The 18,673-nt window shown below is 49.2% G+C and overlaps 1 protein-coding gene across 1 annotated transcript in view; it reads left to right on the top strand.

Moving 5' to 3' along the window:
- The window catches only part of EPHB1 (EPH receptor B1), a 419,614-nt gene that overhangs the window by 141,664 nt on the left and 259,277 nt on the right, over positions 1 to 18,673 (top strand). The window contains exon 3 of the mRNA XM_004762462.3: positions 17,631 to 18,312. Coding sequence (XP_004762519.1) covers positions 17,631 to 18,312 — 682 coding nt within the window. The remainder of the gene's footprint in view (positions 1 to 17,630; positions 18,313 to 18,673) is intronic.

The following is an 18,673-nucleotide window of genomic DNA, read 5'->3' as shown; positions in this document are numbered from 1 at the left end:
GCCCCTTATCATGGGAATAAGGAAAGCATGCTCAGGAGAGGAATCTGCTCTAATAACACCCCGTTCGTTCCAAGGCCACTCAAAATCAATTGAAATTTGTCTTTCTGATGGATGAGAAGCTCTGGAGGAGCCCTGAAGCCCCCAGGCCTTGGCATGAGATAAACTGGCTCCCATTCCAGCTGTGGGATCTTGGGCTGGGCGTTTGGACCTCGCCGCTGCAGGTTGCCCCTCTCCTCGGTCCGGCAAGCGCGGCACCTTTCTCCGAAGATGGAACAAGTCAGTAGAACATTTTCTCTTCGTAAACATTCATGAAGTGTTAGTGTAGTACTAAGCCTGTGGAGGGCTGGATTTTCTCTTTTCTTTATTTGATGACTCAATCATGTTAATGAAGACAGAAAAGCCTGAGCTAAATTAGGCAAGTCCAAGAGAAATTTAGCCCCGGGCAAAATGATTTTGTGAATGGCGCTTTATGGTGTTTGAATTTCAGGCCTTGCCGGGGGACAGGCGGGCAAAGGTGGTTGGGGTTGGTCATCCTTTCTCAGACTGGTACCACTGCCTGGGACCTGGGGGCCTTTGGCCTGGTCGCTGATTGCTGGAAGCCACACTCTTGTATTGGTCAGGGTTCTCCGGTGGCCAGTGACAGAAAAGCCCGACCAAGTCTTAAAGGAAGTGCCCTGGCTCGTGAAACTGGCTGGTATGAAGGCTGGTGTGGCTTCTTGTGTGGGCCCCAACCATGTTAATCCTCGCAACAGCCCCATTTTACAGATGAGGAAACTAAGGCACAGAATCAGCTATGAAATTGCTTCCAGGCACATGGATAGAAAGTGCCAGAGCAGACGTCTAACCTCCTTCAGGCTGCTTTCCTGCTGACAACCACACAGTACTATCTTTCCCAATGAAACGCTGCCCACTGTGGCGGCTCCAGAAGCCGGCTTCAGAAGGAACTCCCAGGTTGCGTTGCTATGGGCTCCTCGAATCCAGGCTCGGTATCTAAATGGTTTTCTCTCACAGTGCGAGAGATGGATGGTATCTTTTTCTCGAGCTGTTACCAGGAATGGATATTGCTTTCTCCACCGAGAGAGGTCTGGCCTCCCAGGGAGCGGGCCTCTGACCTCCCCGCTCCCTCCCTCCGCTCCTCCCCTCCCCTGGCCTTCTCAGGTGACCTCAGAGATAAGTCAGAGCTCCCCACCCTGGGCCTCCCACCCACTCTTTATCTTTTTCTCTCCCTACCAAAAGGCCTGTAATTAGGAAACATTAGCAGGCTCCAAACAGCTTTCATACCTCAAACATCCTGTGTAATTGCACTCAGCAGTGCTCTTCCCTGGCTATTAATGTCACTTTTATGAAGCAATGAGGAACAAAACACCCCGAGGCACTTAAAACATTTTTTTATATAATATGCATCTTTTAGGAGTGGAAGTTTAAAATCACCTGCCTGACAGAGACATTGATAGACAAAGGCATGGGAGCCAGGGAGGTGGGGCCCTGGGAAGAGGAAGAGAGTCCGAGAGGAGCTGAGGCGCCCCATGCTGCCCTGGGCAGAGTGTGGTCGCTGGGGCTGGGTGGGTCCCCAGGGGAGGAGAGGTGGGTCCGATGAACAGCAAGCTTACCCTTCTGCCCAGCTTCATCAAGTGTGATCGCTCTCTCCTGGGGCTCCTGTGTGAGATCTTCTTCGTGGGCATGTGTGGGCCTCTAACAGAGGTGAATAGTAGGTTACAGACTAATTACGATAGTGGTTGCTGAAATACGTGGGGTATGACTGTGTACGTGTGTGGAGATCAGGTAGGAGGGCAGGAGGGAGAGAAATGAAGGGAGACATGCTTCTTAGAGCTTGTTGTTAAAGAACTTTGGGAGTTGTGGTGGGTCACCAGAACCTTCTCCATTGTGGAGGTAGGCTTAACCTTCATTTGCCCAGACAGACCCATGTCTTTCCTCATCTCTAAAACCTTCCCCAGAAAGGCAGTCACCCCACCACATCCCTCGTTCCAGCGCTAAAAGCCTCCTGCCACTGATAGGTGAGCCCAAGGACCAAAGGCCTGATGACAGATCCCCTCAGGTTGAAGGCAGGAGTGGCTCTCAAGGCTGTGGAAGGAAACGGGGCTCCTGACTCAGGTGCCAGGACAGAGCTGAGGCGGGGCAGAAGGGGCTCAGTGCCCTGAGAGCCCAACTCACAGCTCCCTCACACAGCCTGCCTTGGCAATGGAAAGAAATGGGGTAAGACAAAGCTTTAGAGGGAAGGTGAGGCAGAGTTGAGAGGTGTAGCCAAGATGGGTAGGAAGAAAATGGAAGAAGAAGGGAGGGTAAGAGTGGGCAGAAACAGGTGGGGACACTGAGTGTAGCTCAGGAGACAGGGTTCTGGCCTCAGTGGGAACAGAGCAACCCTCCCATGAGGCCTTTGGCTTTCCTTCCCCTTATGGCCGGAAGTACTAGAATACTTAGGCCCAAATCCCCCCGTATGGGAATTGCCCCTTCCCGCAGTTTTACTTCCGTAGTTTTAGTTACTCACAGCCAACAGCGGTCCCGAAGCAGAGGATCCTCCTTCTGATGTACCGTCAGAAGGTCAGTTGCAGCCTAACGCTAGGTCACAGTACCTGCATCGTTTCCCTGCCTCCATCTCATCCCGTAGACATTTAAGCATTTAGTGCCATGCAGAAAGGCATTTTAAGAGAGAGACACCACATTCACATAACTTTCGTTACAGTAGATTGTTGTAATAGTTCTCTTTTATTATGAGTTCTTGTTGTTAATTTCCTACTGTGCCTGATTGAGAAATTCAACTAGGTACAGATGCACAGGAGAAACATACATAGGGCTGGGGACTGCTCGCAGTTTCAGGCCTCGTCCTGGGGGTGTTGGAAAAGGTTCCTACAGATAAGGGGAGGACTCCTGTACTTCTGGTAGTATCATAAAGGAGCAAGCCCAGCATTTGGAATCTAACGTCCTGGGTTTATTTCCATTTTCCTTTAAGTTCTTTAACTTCTCTGAGCCCCTTTTCTGCCCTGTTGCAGAGTGTAAGATCTTATTTATGCGGTGCTTGGCAGGATTAGAGAGTGTTTACCTTCTTTATAAACTCTGAGGCTCAGACAGGACCATTTGCCCTAGCTAGTACTAGTGGTTGCAGTGGCTCTCGTTGGAAGGGCGTAACTGGCCTGGGGTGTGGGGTGAGCTGGCAGAGGGAGGCCCTGGAGGCTCGAGATCAGCATTCCTGCACCGCTGTAGAGAGACTGCTTTTGGGCGGATACCGTCCCAGGGTGCACCTTGTTATTAATAACCGGGTTGCTGTTGTTCCTAATAGTGGGAACCATTGCTGCTACTCCTCACCCTTAATTAAGCACCAGCTGTATACCAGGCACTGAAAACAGCCAGTATGACCTCACTGAACTTTCACCAGGGCCATGCAAGCCAGATGGTGTTTCTCCCCATTTTACAGAGCCACCCTGGGACTCAGGGCAATTTTCCAGAGTCACAGGACTATTTAGAGGTGTGGTTAAGACTGATCGATCGCAGGCTTGTCTGGTCACAAAGCTCACTCTTGTACATCTTTCCCTGAAGCCATTAAGGAAGGGATCTCAGAGTCCTATGTCATTGAGCAACTGGAGAACAGGAGTAAGGAGATGCCAAAGTTTCCCTGTTTTCTACAAAGGGAAAGGGTAGGTTTGGGAGAGCTGGGTGTTAGTGAGTAGGGTGCTCTTTAAGCAACCCATGAATTTTTTTATAAGCACAGATAGTTGGTGATGTGTGGATTAGGAGGAAGGGAGCAGCAGGTCCAGGAGGATCTGGAGGGGGACCAGGAAGGACTGGCAGGTATCCAGAGGAGCACACAGGTAGCCCCTGGGGATGGCTGGCTCCAGGCCGTGATGGAGGGGCCTGTGGGTCAGTTTCCACCCCTGGGCCTCTGCGAATGTTCAGGAAGTGAAGACTCCTGAAAAGGGAGATATGTGACAGGATGGGTCCCATTGAGTTGCTCTGTCCTCTCCAGTGGCCTCAGCAGCAGTCTGTAGGACCAGCCCCTGCTCCATTGGAGGTGCTCTTCTGCTGATAGAATAGAGAGGGTTCTGGTCATGCCACATCCCCATCTCTTTGGACCCTGTCCCACTCACCACTCCGGTGGTGACAGGCCTGCCTGACACATTTCCCAGTGTCACAAAGGACAGCCAACATGAAAGATGTTGGACGGGGGAGCTCTGCCTTTAAGCCAGGATGGTCCTTGGCAATGGGCTACATTTACAAGTAGGTGTCAATAGCTCATTAGGCAGTGACAAGCCAGGGGTGACCCAGGTAGGCGGGGCCTTAGCGGGTGGGGCCTTGCATGTGGCTGGTCTCCTTTCCATTGGAAATGACCACAGGATGCAGAAGCAGGAGAGGCCAGACTGAGAGGGTGGGATTTGCAGTCATCTAATACAAGTCATAGAGGATGGCAGGCCCACGGTGTGTGGCACCGGCCTGAGCGCCCCTGCCATGATGGGCTCATTCTGGGAGCTGAGTTTAAAAGAAATATTGGAAACTCTAGAGCATGCCTTGAAGAGGGTGATCCTTAATCATGTTCTTCAAAGAATGTTTGTGGACCTGGGAACCTCAGCCCAAAGACAATCTGTAGCAAAGTCGAGGAGGTAAAGGAGTGAGATCGGAGTCCTCCCCAGGCTTCCCAGACTGACCACACTTGAGCAGCCACAGTCCCAGGAAAAGATGCCCTGATGTGGGTCACACACAGTGGCCACAAGCTCACCGTCAGGAGGGAGTAGACAGAATGGAGGGCGTTGTGTCCTCTCCCTGGGCTAGATTTGATTTTAGTGCACTAAATGGGAATTCTCCACTCTGAGAATGGCTGGAAGCCAAGAACTTTAGGGAAGCCAACCTCTTCCTCCTGCTCTGGCCTCCTCTCTTGTCTCCAGGATGGCTCCAGCTGGCCATATACAGCCTGGTCCTCATGCAGTCAAAACTCTCCACCCCCATGCAGTGAGGAGCCCGTGTCCCCAGCCCCTCTCCCAGTGTGGTGGCCCGGCTTCGGGCCGGCCTCCGCTACTGAGCAGAAATCCCTTGGAGCTGCAGTGACAAGTGCTCAGCTTCTCCCAGTGGTAACTGTGCTCCTCTCAGTGGAACCCAGATCTGGGCAGGGTGGGATTAGGCAGCTGGGGCCTGGGGCCCTGCAGCTCCCGCCCCTGCCTTGTTCGACAAGGCCTTGTTGGACACCAGTGAGGACCACATTCAATCGACAGCTTAAGATAATCACATGTGTGAGGCACTGGGATAATGACAGCTGAATACCCTGCCATGGTTGCCATAGTGACCAGCCAAGCACTGGTTCCCTCCTTTTTTTTCTTTCTTGTTTTCTGGGCCTCCTTGTTATGGGGCTGGCTGGTGGGGTGGGGGCTGAGTTTGGGAAATGGGAAAGAGGAGGAAAGGGGGAGGGGAGACCCAAGAGGGGCAGCCCATTATCCTCTTTTTAAATACCCCAGCTGGAGGTGTTTTAAATCCCAACAGAGACAGAGAGAAACAGTGTCTTAATCCCTAGCTCCCTGTGAATTATTTAAAGGGATCTTGTCAGAAGGATGAATTTGTCACTGTTGCAGTGTCAACAGCAGCAGCAGCTGTCATAATGGCTGAGGACCCCACTCCAGGCAGGGCCTGGTACGAGATGCTGCTGCCTGGTGGAAGTTACAGTGGCCCCGGGGGCTGTGGACCAGAACCCCCCTCCCGAGGCACAAGCCTGCAGTGTTTCTCCTGGCGTGCTGGCAGAGACCGGGGTGTGAAATGTGCCAGGATGCAAAGAGATGCATGCCATCTGGACCTTGGGCCCAGCCAGCCTCACCCTCCCTGAGTGGGGCTCCCAGAGCCCTGGGATCTCTGAGCAGCGAGAGCTGTGCACCCTGGCTGGGAATGGGCAGAGCCCACCGGTGCCCGTAAGACAGTTGGTAGGTGGGCATACCCAAGGGAGGGCAAACAGGTCCCACCTGGGCCACAGTCAGCACACCCAACCATACATGGACACACACACACACACGCACACACACACATCAAAGATGATACAGGGGGGCAAACAACCAGACAGACAAGGAAGAGTCATAGATCATACATACCATGAAGGAGAGCTGAGACTTTTTTTTTTCCTAGGTTTTATTTATTCATTTGAGAGAGAGACAGAGAGAGCACAAGCAGGGGGAGAGGCAGAGGGAGAGGGAGAAACAGATGCCCCGCTGAGCTGGGAGCTGGACATGGAGCTCGATCCCAGGACCTGGAGATCATGACCTGAGCTGAAGGCAGATGCCCAGCCATCTGAGCCACCCCGAGAACCAAGACTTTGAAGGAAAAATAACAGACCTGTGCTCAGAGAGAGGCTAAGCATGTTTCTCTGGAGGGCTGGTACCCATAATAACTGACTTGCAGGAGTCCAGTATGCCATGAACTGTCATATTTAATCCTCATGCCCATCTCCTGAGGTAGGTCCTGTTAGAGCAGCGGAGGCTAAGAGAGGTTTAAGGACTTGCCCATGGTCACACAGCTGCATCTGGTCTGACTCCAGAATCTGGACTCTTGGGCTAAGCCAGGGGTCACATGACTTCTGGAGTGCAAGAGTTAGTCATGGTGACAGCAGTGCCACTTAATCCCAACCAAAATCTCCTTCCCAGCCATCAGGATGTGTTCCGCTCGGGGGCATCTCTCCTGCTTCCACCTCAAGACAGTATTTCTTGTATTTTTCCCTCTAGTCTTTTTTTTTTTTTTTTAAATATTTTATTTATTTACTTGACAGACAGAGACCACAAATAGGCAGAGAGGCAGGCAGAGAGAGAGAGAAAGGGAAGCAGGCTCCCCACTGAGCAGAGAGCCCTCCTGGACTCTGGCAGGCGGATCCCAGGACGCTGGGATCCTGACCCAAGCTGAAGGCAGAGCCCTTAACCCACTGAGCCACCCAGGCACCACCCACCTTCTAGTCTTTCTTAAAAGGATTTTGTAGAGACTTTTAGAGACTGCACTGGGAAACAATGAGTATGTTTTTCATATTCTCATTGTTTCCATATCTGTGTCCCTTCTCCCCCTCCCTGTGCTTTTCTGCATCACAGAGTATGTAGTTGAGGGAACGCCTAGCCTCGTACCCCTGTAGGAGGAAAGCCCTTTAAAGCAGTCCCTGATAGCAGGTCCAGTTCTGGGGCACGCCACAGGGAGCCGTGGTAATGAGTGGGGGGCCCTTCCTGTCCTCCCAGCCCAGCACATCTGGGAGGGAAATGAAGGCTATTGGGAGGTGAGCTCTCTTGCAGCCCTCAGGGGGGCCATTGAGTAAATCGCTGCTTTGGTTGGTTGGTGTACTAAATGGTAGATCCCTCAGGGCTTGTAGGAATTTATGCCCCATGGACCACATTTTACATTTTAATTAGCCCTCTAGCTTGTCTAATATCCCAGCTCTTTGAAGCCTAGTGTCCTGTCTCTACCGGAGCCTTGGAGTCCAGGCTGATTGGGGGAGGGAGTGGTGGCTCTGGCCCAGCCCAGGAAATCTGCTTCTCCATGAGAATCGGGGGCCTCCTGTGGGCTCTGTGAAGTTGTGTGCTGTCCCAGCCTCAGTGGGCTTCTTGTTCAGAGAGGCAGCCATCTCTAACTGGGGTCTGAAAGTGGGTCTTTGGGTTTCCTCTGATTGGGCAGTGCCGGGGACGTTCCATATGGTTCCATGGGGCGTGTTGGCAGTGACAGTCTGCAGAATAACAGGTTCCTTCAAACAGCAGTTTGTGCCCAAATACAGACTGCCAGATGGGACCAAAGCCTGGGCGCCGTGTCCAACTTCCTCTCCCTGTGGTTTGAGCTGGTAGTGGACGATGCCTCCGGGGATTGCCTAGCTGAGAGGAGGGAACCTGTGCTGAGCCCTGCCCAGAGGACGCCCTGGAGATTCCAGGAGGGGCAGGAAAGGGGGCCCTGGTTGGCCCTCTGCGTCTGTGTGGAGGTGGAACTCGGCCCTCTCGGCCGGCCCTTCTGCTGACCAGAGACGGGATTATTTATTCAAGATGGAGGAGATGATTTCCACATCCCGATGCGTCAGCCAGAGGTGGATCCTGCGGTTGACATAGCAATGGGGCTGCTGCTGACACAAGTGGGAATGATAATGGGTCCTTACTGAATGGAAGCTCCGTTCAGGCCTGGAGCAGGATGGGTTACTCCCATGATCTCGGTCCTCTAGGCACCCATGGAGGTAAACGGTCTTCTGCAGATGAGGAAACTGAAACTCAGGAAGTCATTCATGGTTACAGAGCTGTAACTGACAGGCATCCGGCCACCGGCCTCTGGCAACCTGTCCTGCCTCTCCTCCTCCCTGCCCCTTGTCCTGTGCCATCTGGCAGTCACCCTGCTTCCAGGGTCTTTTGGCCCTGTGCTAGGCACACTTCTGCTCCAGAGAGTCCGTTCTTGTTCTAGCCTGGAATGTCCCTCCCTCGTGTGCCCTCCAGGCTGAGGGCTCTAGTGTGTCATTTAGATCTCTGCTTCAAAGAGGACCCCCTCCTTGAGGACCCCACTGCCAGCCATCCCTCTGTTCCCTTACCTGTTCCTTAAGAGTATGGGACAGTCTGATACTGTTCCTTTGTTGGCTGTTCATCTTTGTGGTTGCTCTGTTAGAGTATGAGGCCCCCAGGGCGGGGACTTTGCCTCTTGCTCACTGCTGGGTCTCCCTGACACCCAGGACACTGCTTGGGGATGTAGTAATTATGAAACCTTTTATTTAAAAAGTGGGTTTAAATGCACTGGGCTTTATACAAATCACAATAGCTAGGTTCTTGTTAGGCTAATAGAAGCCACAAAGCCAATTTCAATGATCTCTTCCTTCGCTGCAGTGTCCAGAGGAAGTGGCCTTCCTGGCCAGGTGCCACGGAAATGGGAAATGGCTTATTCAGGGCAGTTAATAGGATGCAGACGTGGTAGCCTCTGGGTATTCGGGAGGGACAGGCTCTACACAGGGTGTTGGGGCAGCAGTCCAGGTTGCTGGTAACTATCACAAATCTTTCAGCTCCGTGCTTGGAACTGTCTTCAGAGACATACAGGGGAATCAGCTAGATTCTCTTAACTTCATTCTGTAGTAGGTCTTCATTTTTGAGCAAGGAATATTCTTTCTTAGCTTGTTCATCCATCTGACTCATCAGATTTGGCTGCATATGACTTTTGCCTCTTTTTTAAAATCCAGATTCACTCTTGGAGGTTAAAGAATGCGTTCGAGTTTCTGAAGGTTGTTCTAGAAGTCAGGGTAGGTGGTCAGGTAGAATTCACGGCAGTGGTTTTGAAGGGGAACAGCATGTTTTACACACACACACACACACACACACACACACACACACACACAGCTAGCCTGCATATAGGGGATACACCGGCCACTCCTGAGCAACAGACCTACGACACCTGACTTCCAGAAAGCAGGTTTAACAACCGCTGATCTTGGAGGAACCTAAAGCTGTCTTTCTCGTACATCAAAGTCACAGTCTCAAAGCCTGAACAAGTACTTTCTGATGGATGTCATTGTTTTCTTTACTACGCTTATCTCAAGGATTCAAGGACGGGTGGTCCATTTGCATCAATAATAGTGCCCTTTCAAAGGCTATTAATATTCTGCTGGTTGTGCAAAGCTGCTTTGTTTCTTTTCCCAGGCGCAAGTTAGCCAGCCAGGTGTCACCTGCACTAAGTCCACAGAAAGGATTGGGGCTAAGGAGACAGAGAACTTAAGAAACAGACCAGGGCCTTGCTCATTCCTTCAATCTTAGAGTAATTATTGAAGGCTAGGTGCTGGGATTACAGAGAGGTCCCCAACACAGTGCAGCCTGCTAAGGGCCAGCCGTAGGGAAGGTGGATTTGTGTTTTAGAAAACTCACTGGGGCAGGGGAGTTAAAGAGAAGGACTGGCAGAGTGACTAGGAGGGGGAGGGACTTCAGCAGGGGGCGGGGGAGGGGGAAAGGGCCAACCCTGTGAATGAGCTCTGGAGGAGACAGGAGACTTGGGTTTGGCACCTCCACCCAAAGATGGGGAATGGAAGTGGAGAAGGCGGAGTCTAGAGTGCTTCCTGGATAGCTGGCATAGGGCCTGGCTGGTGGAGGGGCCAACTGTGTGCAGGAGCACTGCAGAGAGCATGGGGGAATGCGGAATATTCATCAGGAGGCATCCAGCAGCCAGCTGGGGTAGAGAGCCTGGGGTACCCGGCAGACCTGGAGGTCAGTGATGGGTGAGACCTGAGGTGGTTGCAGCCTTGGGTGTGGTCAGCAGCTCTCTGGGCATAAAGGGAAAGGAGAAGGGATTCCTGAGAAACCAGTGGATTTCAGGGATCCCAGACATTACTGAATTAAAACGCAGTTGTGTGATACCAGTGCTGCAAAGCTAAATGCATGGAGTTATTTTGCTTGTCGAAATCAACTAATAAATTAGTCAAAACATAATTCCCTGTCCTCAAGGAGCTCACAGCCTGGTAGGGGAATCCACAGTCGTACACGGAGCAATTAACAAATAGTTCAAAACAGTGTCTTATGAAATGCTAAATTGTGTGGAAAAGCTCAGTCATGCTGTGAGCATCCAGAAACATGGTAGCTGTGTATAAGCCAGGAAGGCGTCATAGAGGGCAGAGTACTTGAGCCCCTTCACGGGAGGGAGCCACACCGAGGGCTCGAAACTACCACCCACCAGCTGCCTGACTTCAGGCCAGCTATGGGATGTCCCTGGGCTTCAGTCTGCCCATCTGTCAACAAAAGGTTTTCATCAGCATGACCTACAGTGGTTTCCAGCCAGATCTGTTCCTCTCTGGTTCTGCATCTTGGAGGAATGGAGATGGCATAAGAGTGGGATAGAAGAAAGGTGTCAGGCCCATCAGAACCTCAACAACAGCAGCAAGAGGCAGGGATGGGCACTGTCTCTGGGCGCAGATGTGAGAGGATGTGGCCCTGGTTTGAACCCTTGCCATCTCTCGCCTGGTCTGTTGTCATTACTTTCTGACAAACAGCGAGTCAGGGCACAAGTCCAGGCATTAAGTAATGCCATCCCTAGTTCGTGGTCATGGGGATGTGAGGGAGAAGCCAAATAAGGAGAGTATTGTTCTGGGAGAAATGGCAAATTACAGTGACAAAGGGGGTGTGTTAGACACGGAGGGTGTTTTGGCCTGATACCTGCCTGATGCCAGGCTGGAAAATCGAGGGGTCCTTGAGTGGGCTCCTGGGCCCAAGGTTCTGATCTCATCTTTGGACCACGCTGGTGATTCTCCTTAGGCTCCCAGCATCAGTGATGGGGATTCCACTTCCCTGGCCACCTGTCCCCTCTCTGGTTGCCATCTTTGCCTCACCTCGGGCATCACTTGTTCATCCACAAGTAAAACTTGCTCAAGCAAATACTGGTCACTTGGGATATAGGGATGAAGGAGTGAGAAGGGCATCCCTGGCTCAGTGGCTTGGTCACACAGGGGTCTAAAGTTACAATGGGCATGCCTTTTGTGGTTGTCAAGGTGTCAGCTGGACCAGAAGAAAACAAAGAGTTTTATTTTAAGGTTTATTTATTCATCTTAGAGAGAAAGTGCACATGAGAGAGTGTGAGCAGGGGGAGGGGCAAAGAGAGAGGGAGAGAGAGAGAGAATCTCCAGCAGACTCTCCGCTGAGCGCAGAGCCTGCCTCTGAGATCAGGACTTGAGCTGAAATCAAGAGTCAGACACTTCACTGATGGAGACACCCAGGCGCCCCAAAGAGGACTTTAAAAAGCTACATTGAAGTATTAGTTACATGTCATAAAATTTACTCATTTGAATTGGACAGTTCAATAATTTTTAGTAAGTTTACGGAAGTGATATAGTTATCACCACAGTCCCATTTTAGAACATTTCCATCACCTCCACAGAAGATTGTTCATGCCCATTTGAAGCTACTGCCCATTCCCATCTCCAGTGCCAGGGAAATACTAATGCTTTTCTATCTATAGATTTGCCTTGTCTAGACAGTTCATATACATGGAATTGTGCAATATGTGGTCTCTTGAGTCAAGTTTCTTTCATATAGCACAACGATTTAGAGTTTATCCTTGTTACATCTATCAACACCTCATTCTTTTTTATAACTGGATAGTATTCCATTTTCTGGCCACGTTACATTTTATTTAGGTGTTTACTAGTTGATGGACATTAATAAGGGTCTTAGGTGCCATATTGGAATCTGGTGGAGAGCTCTAAGAACGGAGGACTAGAGTCAGAATGGTGTGCTTTATAAATCTTAGCCCACAAATAAAGATGCACAAGAACAATCCTGGACCTTGTTTTCTTTTAGTCAAATTATTGCAGACTCTCAGTAGTCCCTGTCCCACTGGTTGATGAGAATTTCAGTCTTGATTAATGGTTCTTCCTACAACGCTTGTGCAAAGCTCCCAGAGGTCCCACTCAGAGCAAATCGGAGAAGGCTGCTACACGGTCCATAGGCCCATGATCCGCTGAGGCCCAGCCACCTCCAGGTGTTCTGAGCAAGCATAAACTTCTAGAGATGATGGTAGCTGCGGGTAATAACTATTCATACCTATCCTTGTCTATATAAAAGAATATCTGAGGCTTGATCCTAGAAGTGAATGGCTCGGTCAAAGGGTATATGCAAATAAAATTTTGATAAAGAAAACCAGAATTTTTACAGAGCCTCTACCAATTTGCCCTTCATCTAGTTAATAGATCAAGTGCTTAGTTTCCACACCTTCTCCAACACAGTGTGTTATCAAACTTCTATCTGACAGATTTAAAAAAAAAAAAAAAGTATCACAATGTGGTTAATTTCCATTTTGGTTATATTGAATAATGTTCAGTATCTTATCATATGTTTATGAGTTCTCTTTTAGTGAGCAGTTTGTTAACGTCCTTTGCTTATTTTTGTATTTTATTATTGATATATAGATTATCTTTATATATTAAGGGAAACTAATACCTTTCCCTAAATAGTTCCTTCCCAGCATGTTTCCTTTTTTTTTTTTTTTCTTTTGATTTTACTTCTGGCCATTTTTTTTTTTCTGCCATTAAAAGAAAAATTGTATGGAGTTGAATCGATCAATCTGTTCATTTGTGGCTTCTGAGTTTCATGTCATAATTACTGCACATAAATTGTCTCCATAGTTTCTTTTAGTATTTTTATGGTTTTGTTTCTAATGTTCAAACTTTGATTCACTAAGCATTTATCCTGAAGTAAGGAACGAGATATGGAGGCAAAGTTGTTTTTTCCCAGATGGCTACTCAGTCATCACAATGATTTCTTAAAATGATGTACCTCTTCCCTACTGATTTGAGTGGCGGCCAACATTTTAAATGCTGAGAGAAATTATTGATAAGACTTCTCAAAGATTCCCCTAGGCACACTGTGACCGGTGGGCTTGTGAGTACCCTTTGCTCCAGATTCTTACCAAGACTTGATCCTTTATCTAATTTTTGGCTGATACAAAAAGTCATGGTACTTTGTTGTTGTTTTAATGGAAAAAGACAATTATAGAAAGGAACACAAGAAACATAGGTCAGATGCCTGGAAGGTGAGGCCGAGAAGCTGTCACCGAACAGAGACCTTTAGGACATCAGCTTTGGGACAGGCAGTGAGCGTGCCTCCCGGGGACCGGGGCTAGCCTAGACCTTGGCTGAAAGAATCTGGGTTCTACACATCTGTGGGATATCTCTGATATCCAGAGCTGGTAAGGCTCCTCTTTTTTAGAGAGCTGGAAAGCAGTGTGCCTGGGAACACAGTGTAGCTCAAAGTGTGGTTGGGGAGGTAGGACTGATGAGTGGAAGAGTGCTGAGGGAATGCATGACCTGTAGTCTTATCAAGGCCCTCTCTGGCCCCTCCCCAACACTTGCCCCATGAGAACCTAGAGATTCTACCCCAGGATACCTTTTCAGTTTCTACAGGTCTAGTTCAACCTACTATCCTGTGTTGTTGGTACTGCTACATGCACATCCAGTTGTCCTGTCCACCTATTGGGGTGGCCCTCCAATCCAGTTTCTACATCACAGAAATCTAAAAACTCAGCTCTCATCACCTGTGCTTCTCCTCACTAAAACTCATCAGTGACTTCCAGTTACCCAGGATGAAATTCAGAGTTCTAGACCAGACTCATCCTCTCCTCTTGCTTATTCCTGCACCTTTAGCTTTTTATGACTTTCTGTTACACCAGTGACACTACTCAATGGCACCAGGCCACATTTTCCCACTGCAGGGTCTTTACACTTGCTGTTCCTGGACCTCGATGCTGCACTCCTTCTCTGTTCCTCTCAGCCACCTCCAGATACACACTTCTAACTCCTCTCTGACCACCACCTCTCAGTTTGGAGGGTCTCCCTTGACACTCCTCTGTGTATCCGTTATATCCCCTCTCTTGGCACCTTGTCATTTTCTCTCATAGCAATTAGCCAAGTGCCATTATTTTTTTTTAAAGATTTTTATTTATTTGTTTGACAGAGAGAGAGAGAGAGAGAGAGAGATCACAGGCAGGCAGAGCAGCAGGCAGAGAGAGAAGGGGAAACAGGCTCCCTGCTGAACAGAGAGCCCAATGCGGGGCTCGAACCCAGGACCCTGAGATCATGACCTGAGCCGAAGGCAGTGGCTTAACCCACTGAGCCACCCAGACACCCCCCAATTGTCACTATTTAGTTACTTTAATAACCATTTGTCTAATTTTTATTTCTCTTCCTAGATTATAAGCTTCATATCGTTGTATCCCCAGTGGCTAATAGAATGCCTGGCATAAAGTTCATGTTCAGTAAATACTATTTTTTCATTGATGAATGAATGAGGTATAACTCAAAAGCAAGGAGGCTGATTCCGCATATCACAAACAAATAACAGTGTTTGTCCCTCCCCGCTGGGAATGCCATTCCACTCTCTCTCTGTCTGCTGAAATACTCCCTTTCTTCAAGGCCCCCAACCCTAATGGCCACTTGCCTGGAAGGCTTTCATTCCTCCTCTAGCCCGCTCTGAGCACGTTTATTTTTCCAAACCCTGTCGGACCCACTGGCAGGGGAATGAAAGGAAGAAATGAATGTGAGACTCTGTCTTCTCCTTTCCCCAAACATCAGGAAGTTATTTTTCCTTTCTCTCAATTTCTCTCTGCCCTTTCCCTTTGAATATACAGCATTCCTCCTAATTTGCTTCGATCCCTCCCTTAGGAGCTGCCATGGAATCAATTAAATCTGTGTAGAATTTTATAACTCAGGGTCACCCAGTATGATTCCTCATTTTACAGATGAGAAAACTGAGGCCCAGAGAGGTTAATGTTGGAAGCGATTACCTCTGTTGGGTCTTATAATACCAATCCGTGTCATTTCCTAAGATAAATGTTCTCAATATCCCAGCTCCACAAGAGTAGAAATGCCTCATTCTGTCTACTTAAGACTCACTACTGGTGACAGTCTCAGTGCGAAGGTGAGCCTCAAAAGGTGGGCTTCCAGTCCTGTTCCCGCACAGTGAAGCTGAGGGAGTCTTGACTACTACAGAGTCAGGGACTCTGCCTGGGAAGCTTCCTCTCCTAAGTGGGGCCACAGGCTTCACCTGTGCATTGACAAAGGTGCCCCGTGTTGGTGCTGAGACTTTACACAGCCCGGTTGAAGTAGAAGTAGAAGATGGGGACTTTGCTGTTTAAACCCTTGCAGAACAAACCCGTCCTTCCCTCCGAATTCACATAGGGTCCACGGGGAAAATGTTATTTCGAAACAGCCATGAAAGGGAGAGAGGTCTGAAAATAGGAACTAAAACCACTGTCAGCAACTTCGCCCTAATATATTTGCTTCTGGTTCCAAAAACCCAGACAAGCAGAAAGTAACTTTAACAAACACATTGAAATAGAACATAACACAGTCTTTAAGAAGGAATAAAAAGGGGTTCGTTGACTTCTAGAGAATCAATAAGAAATTAAGTAGAGTTCAGCTGAGGTGTGCAGTGTGCAAGGATCTGGAAGGAGCTCACCTGGGACATCGGGCTGGGGAAGGGACTTTCCCCTGGGGCGCTGGCAGAGGTGGGGGAAGAAGGGCCTTGGATGGACCATTACTCACGTTTTTCGGGGGTGGGGCCCTGGGCAGCAGGAGCGGCCAGGATGTTACTCTGCAGGCCTGGGTGGGTTGGGTCAGCTCTCCCTTTGCCCATTTTTCCCCCATGCCATGCCTGGTCTTTAGATGCTCTGGCATTATGCTTGAAGGACAGCCTGGCCCTCTGGCTCCTTCAGGGGACTTAATTCTGTGCAGGAAGCAAGTGCATCTCTTTCCCATGCACCCCAGATTGACTTCAACTTTTTAAGTGAAGAATTCTAATTTGTCCATTTCAGCTCCACACTGTGAACAATAAGCAATTAGCACAGTATTTAGAGAAATGGCTACTATTTTCTACCATTTTTTTTTTTTTGCCACTGCTAAATATTAAGATCAAAGATCTTAATTTATTTTTTCTTTTCACTTTAGGAAGCTTAATTTCTTCTGTCCCTTGTTTGTTTCTGGCCAACTGAGCAGAATTTAACAGATGCATTGAAACTCCCTGGAATACTCCCAGTTCTTGAGGTCAGGGTCCTGAGAGCTCCCCAGTAGGGACAGCTATTTCTTCTTCCAGCCCAAGCAAGAAAGAAGGACCTGGTAGGTCTTCTCTGTTTCCTGCCACAGAATGGCGTGGTTAAGGAAGCTGTGCCTTTGTGGACCTCCTGCCCCATATTGCCCGTTACAGAAATAAGTTAGTAGGTGCATCTGGCCGTTCAAAGCACTTTCCTATCTCCTCTCTATTCTGTCTCCTCTTATGGTGTGACCATGGGCAAATTGCATATCTTTTCATTAGTAAATTGGGGGTGACAGTATCTAGTTTTCAATGCTATAGGGAAGATCGAGAGACAGAACTTAATAAACGCAATGTTTCTCTTCTTCTTCCTACCTACAGGACTGCTAAAAATGAGTTTTCTTTTCCAGTGTGAAGCATGCTGTCTCTCCCCTGCTAAGAAGCCCTCCTTTCTCCTGCATGATACCCCCCAGCATTCCCTGCCATCCGGTCCCTGCTAGAAGTTTGCACACAATGAAGCTTGATTTGCTTCCTCAAGAATCTCAGCAGGCCCTACTCCTACAAGTTTTCTGGTCTAACTCTTTCAAAGGGATTGATGTTGTAAAACAAAAATTTCTGAAACTCTACATTTGTTGAGAAATTCTGAAGAGCCTTATATTCATATGCTTTTTAGGACCCTAACAGAGCTTCACCACAATAAAGGAAAGAGGTTCAGAGCTGATTTCCGAGGTGAGGGGTGTTCTGTTGTCAGACCCCTAATCCACAGAGTGGCTGTGGGGAAGAGAGGCCATGGCACTGAGGTCTCAAGTCCCTGCTGTTGCCCAGAGCGGGAAGCTGCAAGTTGTCCCTGTGACTGTAATGAGCCGTAGTCCCAATAGGGGTGCTGTTAGTTGAATGAAGGTAGGCTTTCTAGAGGGAAGTCTGTTGTTATTTCAGGGTGGCCAGCAGAGAGATCTTTGAAGTTGGCTCATGAGGAAGTGTTTAAAAGCAACTTAGGGTTAGTAGCGTTCCTGTCTTAGGTCAAGCAGCCGGGCTGGTGAGCTCCTAAGGCCCCCTCTTGCCCCAGGCTTCTCTGCTTTGCTCTCTTGGTCTTCTTACTTCTTACTCTCTCTTTTGTGTTTTCGCATGTGTGCACCCGTGGCCCTCCCGGTTCAGTGGGAGGAAGTCAGTGGCTACGATGAAAACCTGAACACCATCCGCACCTACCAAGTGTGTAACGTCTTCGAGCCCAACCAGAACAACTGGCTCCTCACCACCTTCATCAACCGACGGGGGGCCCACCGCATCTACACGGAGATGCGCTTCACTGTGAGAGACTGCAGCAGCCTCCCCAACGTCCCAGGCTCCTGTAAGGAAACTTTCAACTTGTACTACTATGAGACTGACTCAGTCATTGCCACCAAGAAGTCGGCCTTCTGGTCTGAGGCCCCCTACCTCAAAGTAGACACTATCGCTGCAGATGAGAGCTTCTCCCAGGTGGACTTTGGGGGAAGGTTGATGAAGGTCAACACAGAAGTCAGGAGCTTTGGGCCTCTGACTCGGAATGGTTTTTACCTCGCGTTCCAGGATTATGGAGCCTGTATGTCTCTCCTTTCTGTTCGTGTCTTCTTCAAGAAGTGTCCCAGCATTGTGCAGAATTTTGCCGTGTTTCCAGAGACCATGACGGGGGCAGAGAGTACATCTCTGGTGATTGCTCGGGGGACATGCATCCCCAACGCAGAGGAAGTAGATGTGCCCATCAAACTCTACTGCAACGGGGACGGAGAGTGGATGGTGCCCATTGGGCGCTGCACCTGCAAGCCTGGCTACGAGGCTGAGAACAGTGTGGCCTGCAAGGGTAAGTCCAAAGGCCTTGTAAGGCCTCTGCTTCCTGTCCACCTGGGGCAGGGACCAATCTTCGAATTTTCCCCTCCTCCAGCTCTGGGTCACAAAGGAACAGAAGTGCCTAATGGCTAATTATAAAGCTCTGGGGAACCTGTGTCCACAGCGTGAGGCATGATGTTTCAGTTGTGTCCAACCAGAATGTCAAGTGTTCACAGTGAGGGAGGAGATAGAGAGGGTTCCAAACAGTAGATAAGATAAGAACTTAATAACCACTCAGTTATATTTAGTTTGGGGATATGAACTTTCATATTCTCTCTCACATGTATACGTGTGCTCTCTTCCCCTTCCTTCCCATCCTCCCTCCCCTAGACACA

Source organism: Mustela putorius, unplaced genomic scaffold, assembly GCF_011764305.1.
Source record: "Mustela putorius furo isolate JIRA1106 unplaced genomic scaffold, ASM1176430v1.1 tig00003834_pilon_pilon_pilon, whole genome shotgun sequence".
NCBI lineage: Eukaryota > Metazoa > Chordata > Mammalia > Carnivora > Mustelidae > Mustela > Mustela putorius.
This window is presented reverse-complemented; position numbering and strand designations above follow the sequence as displayed.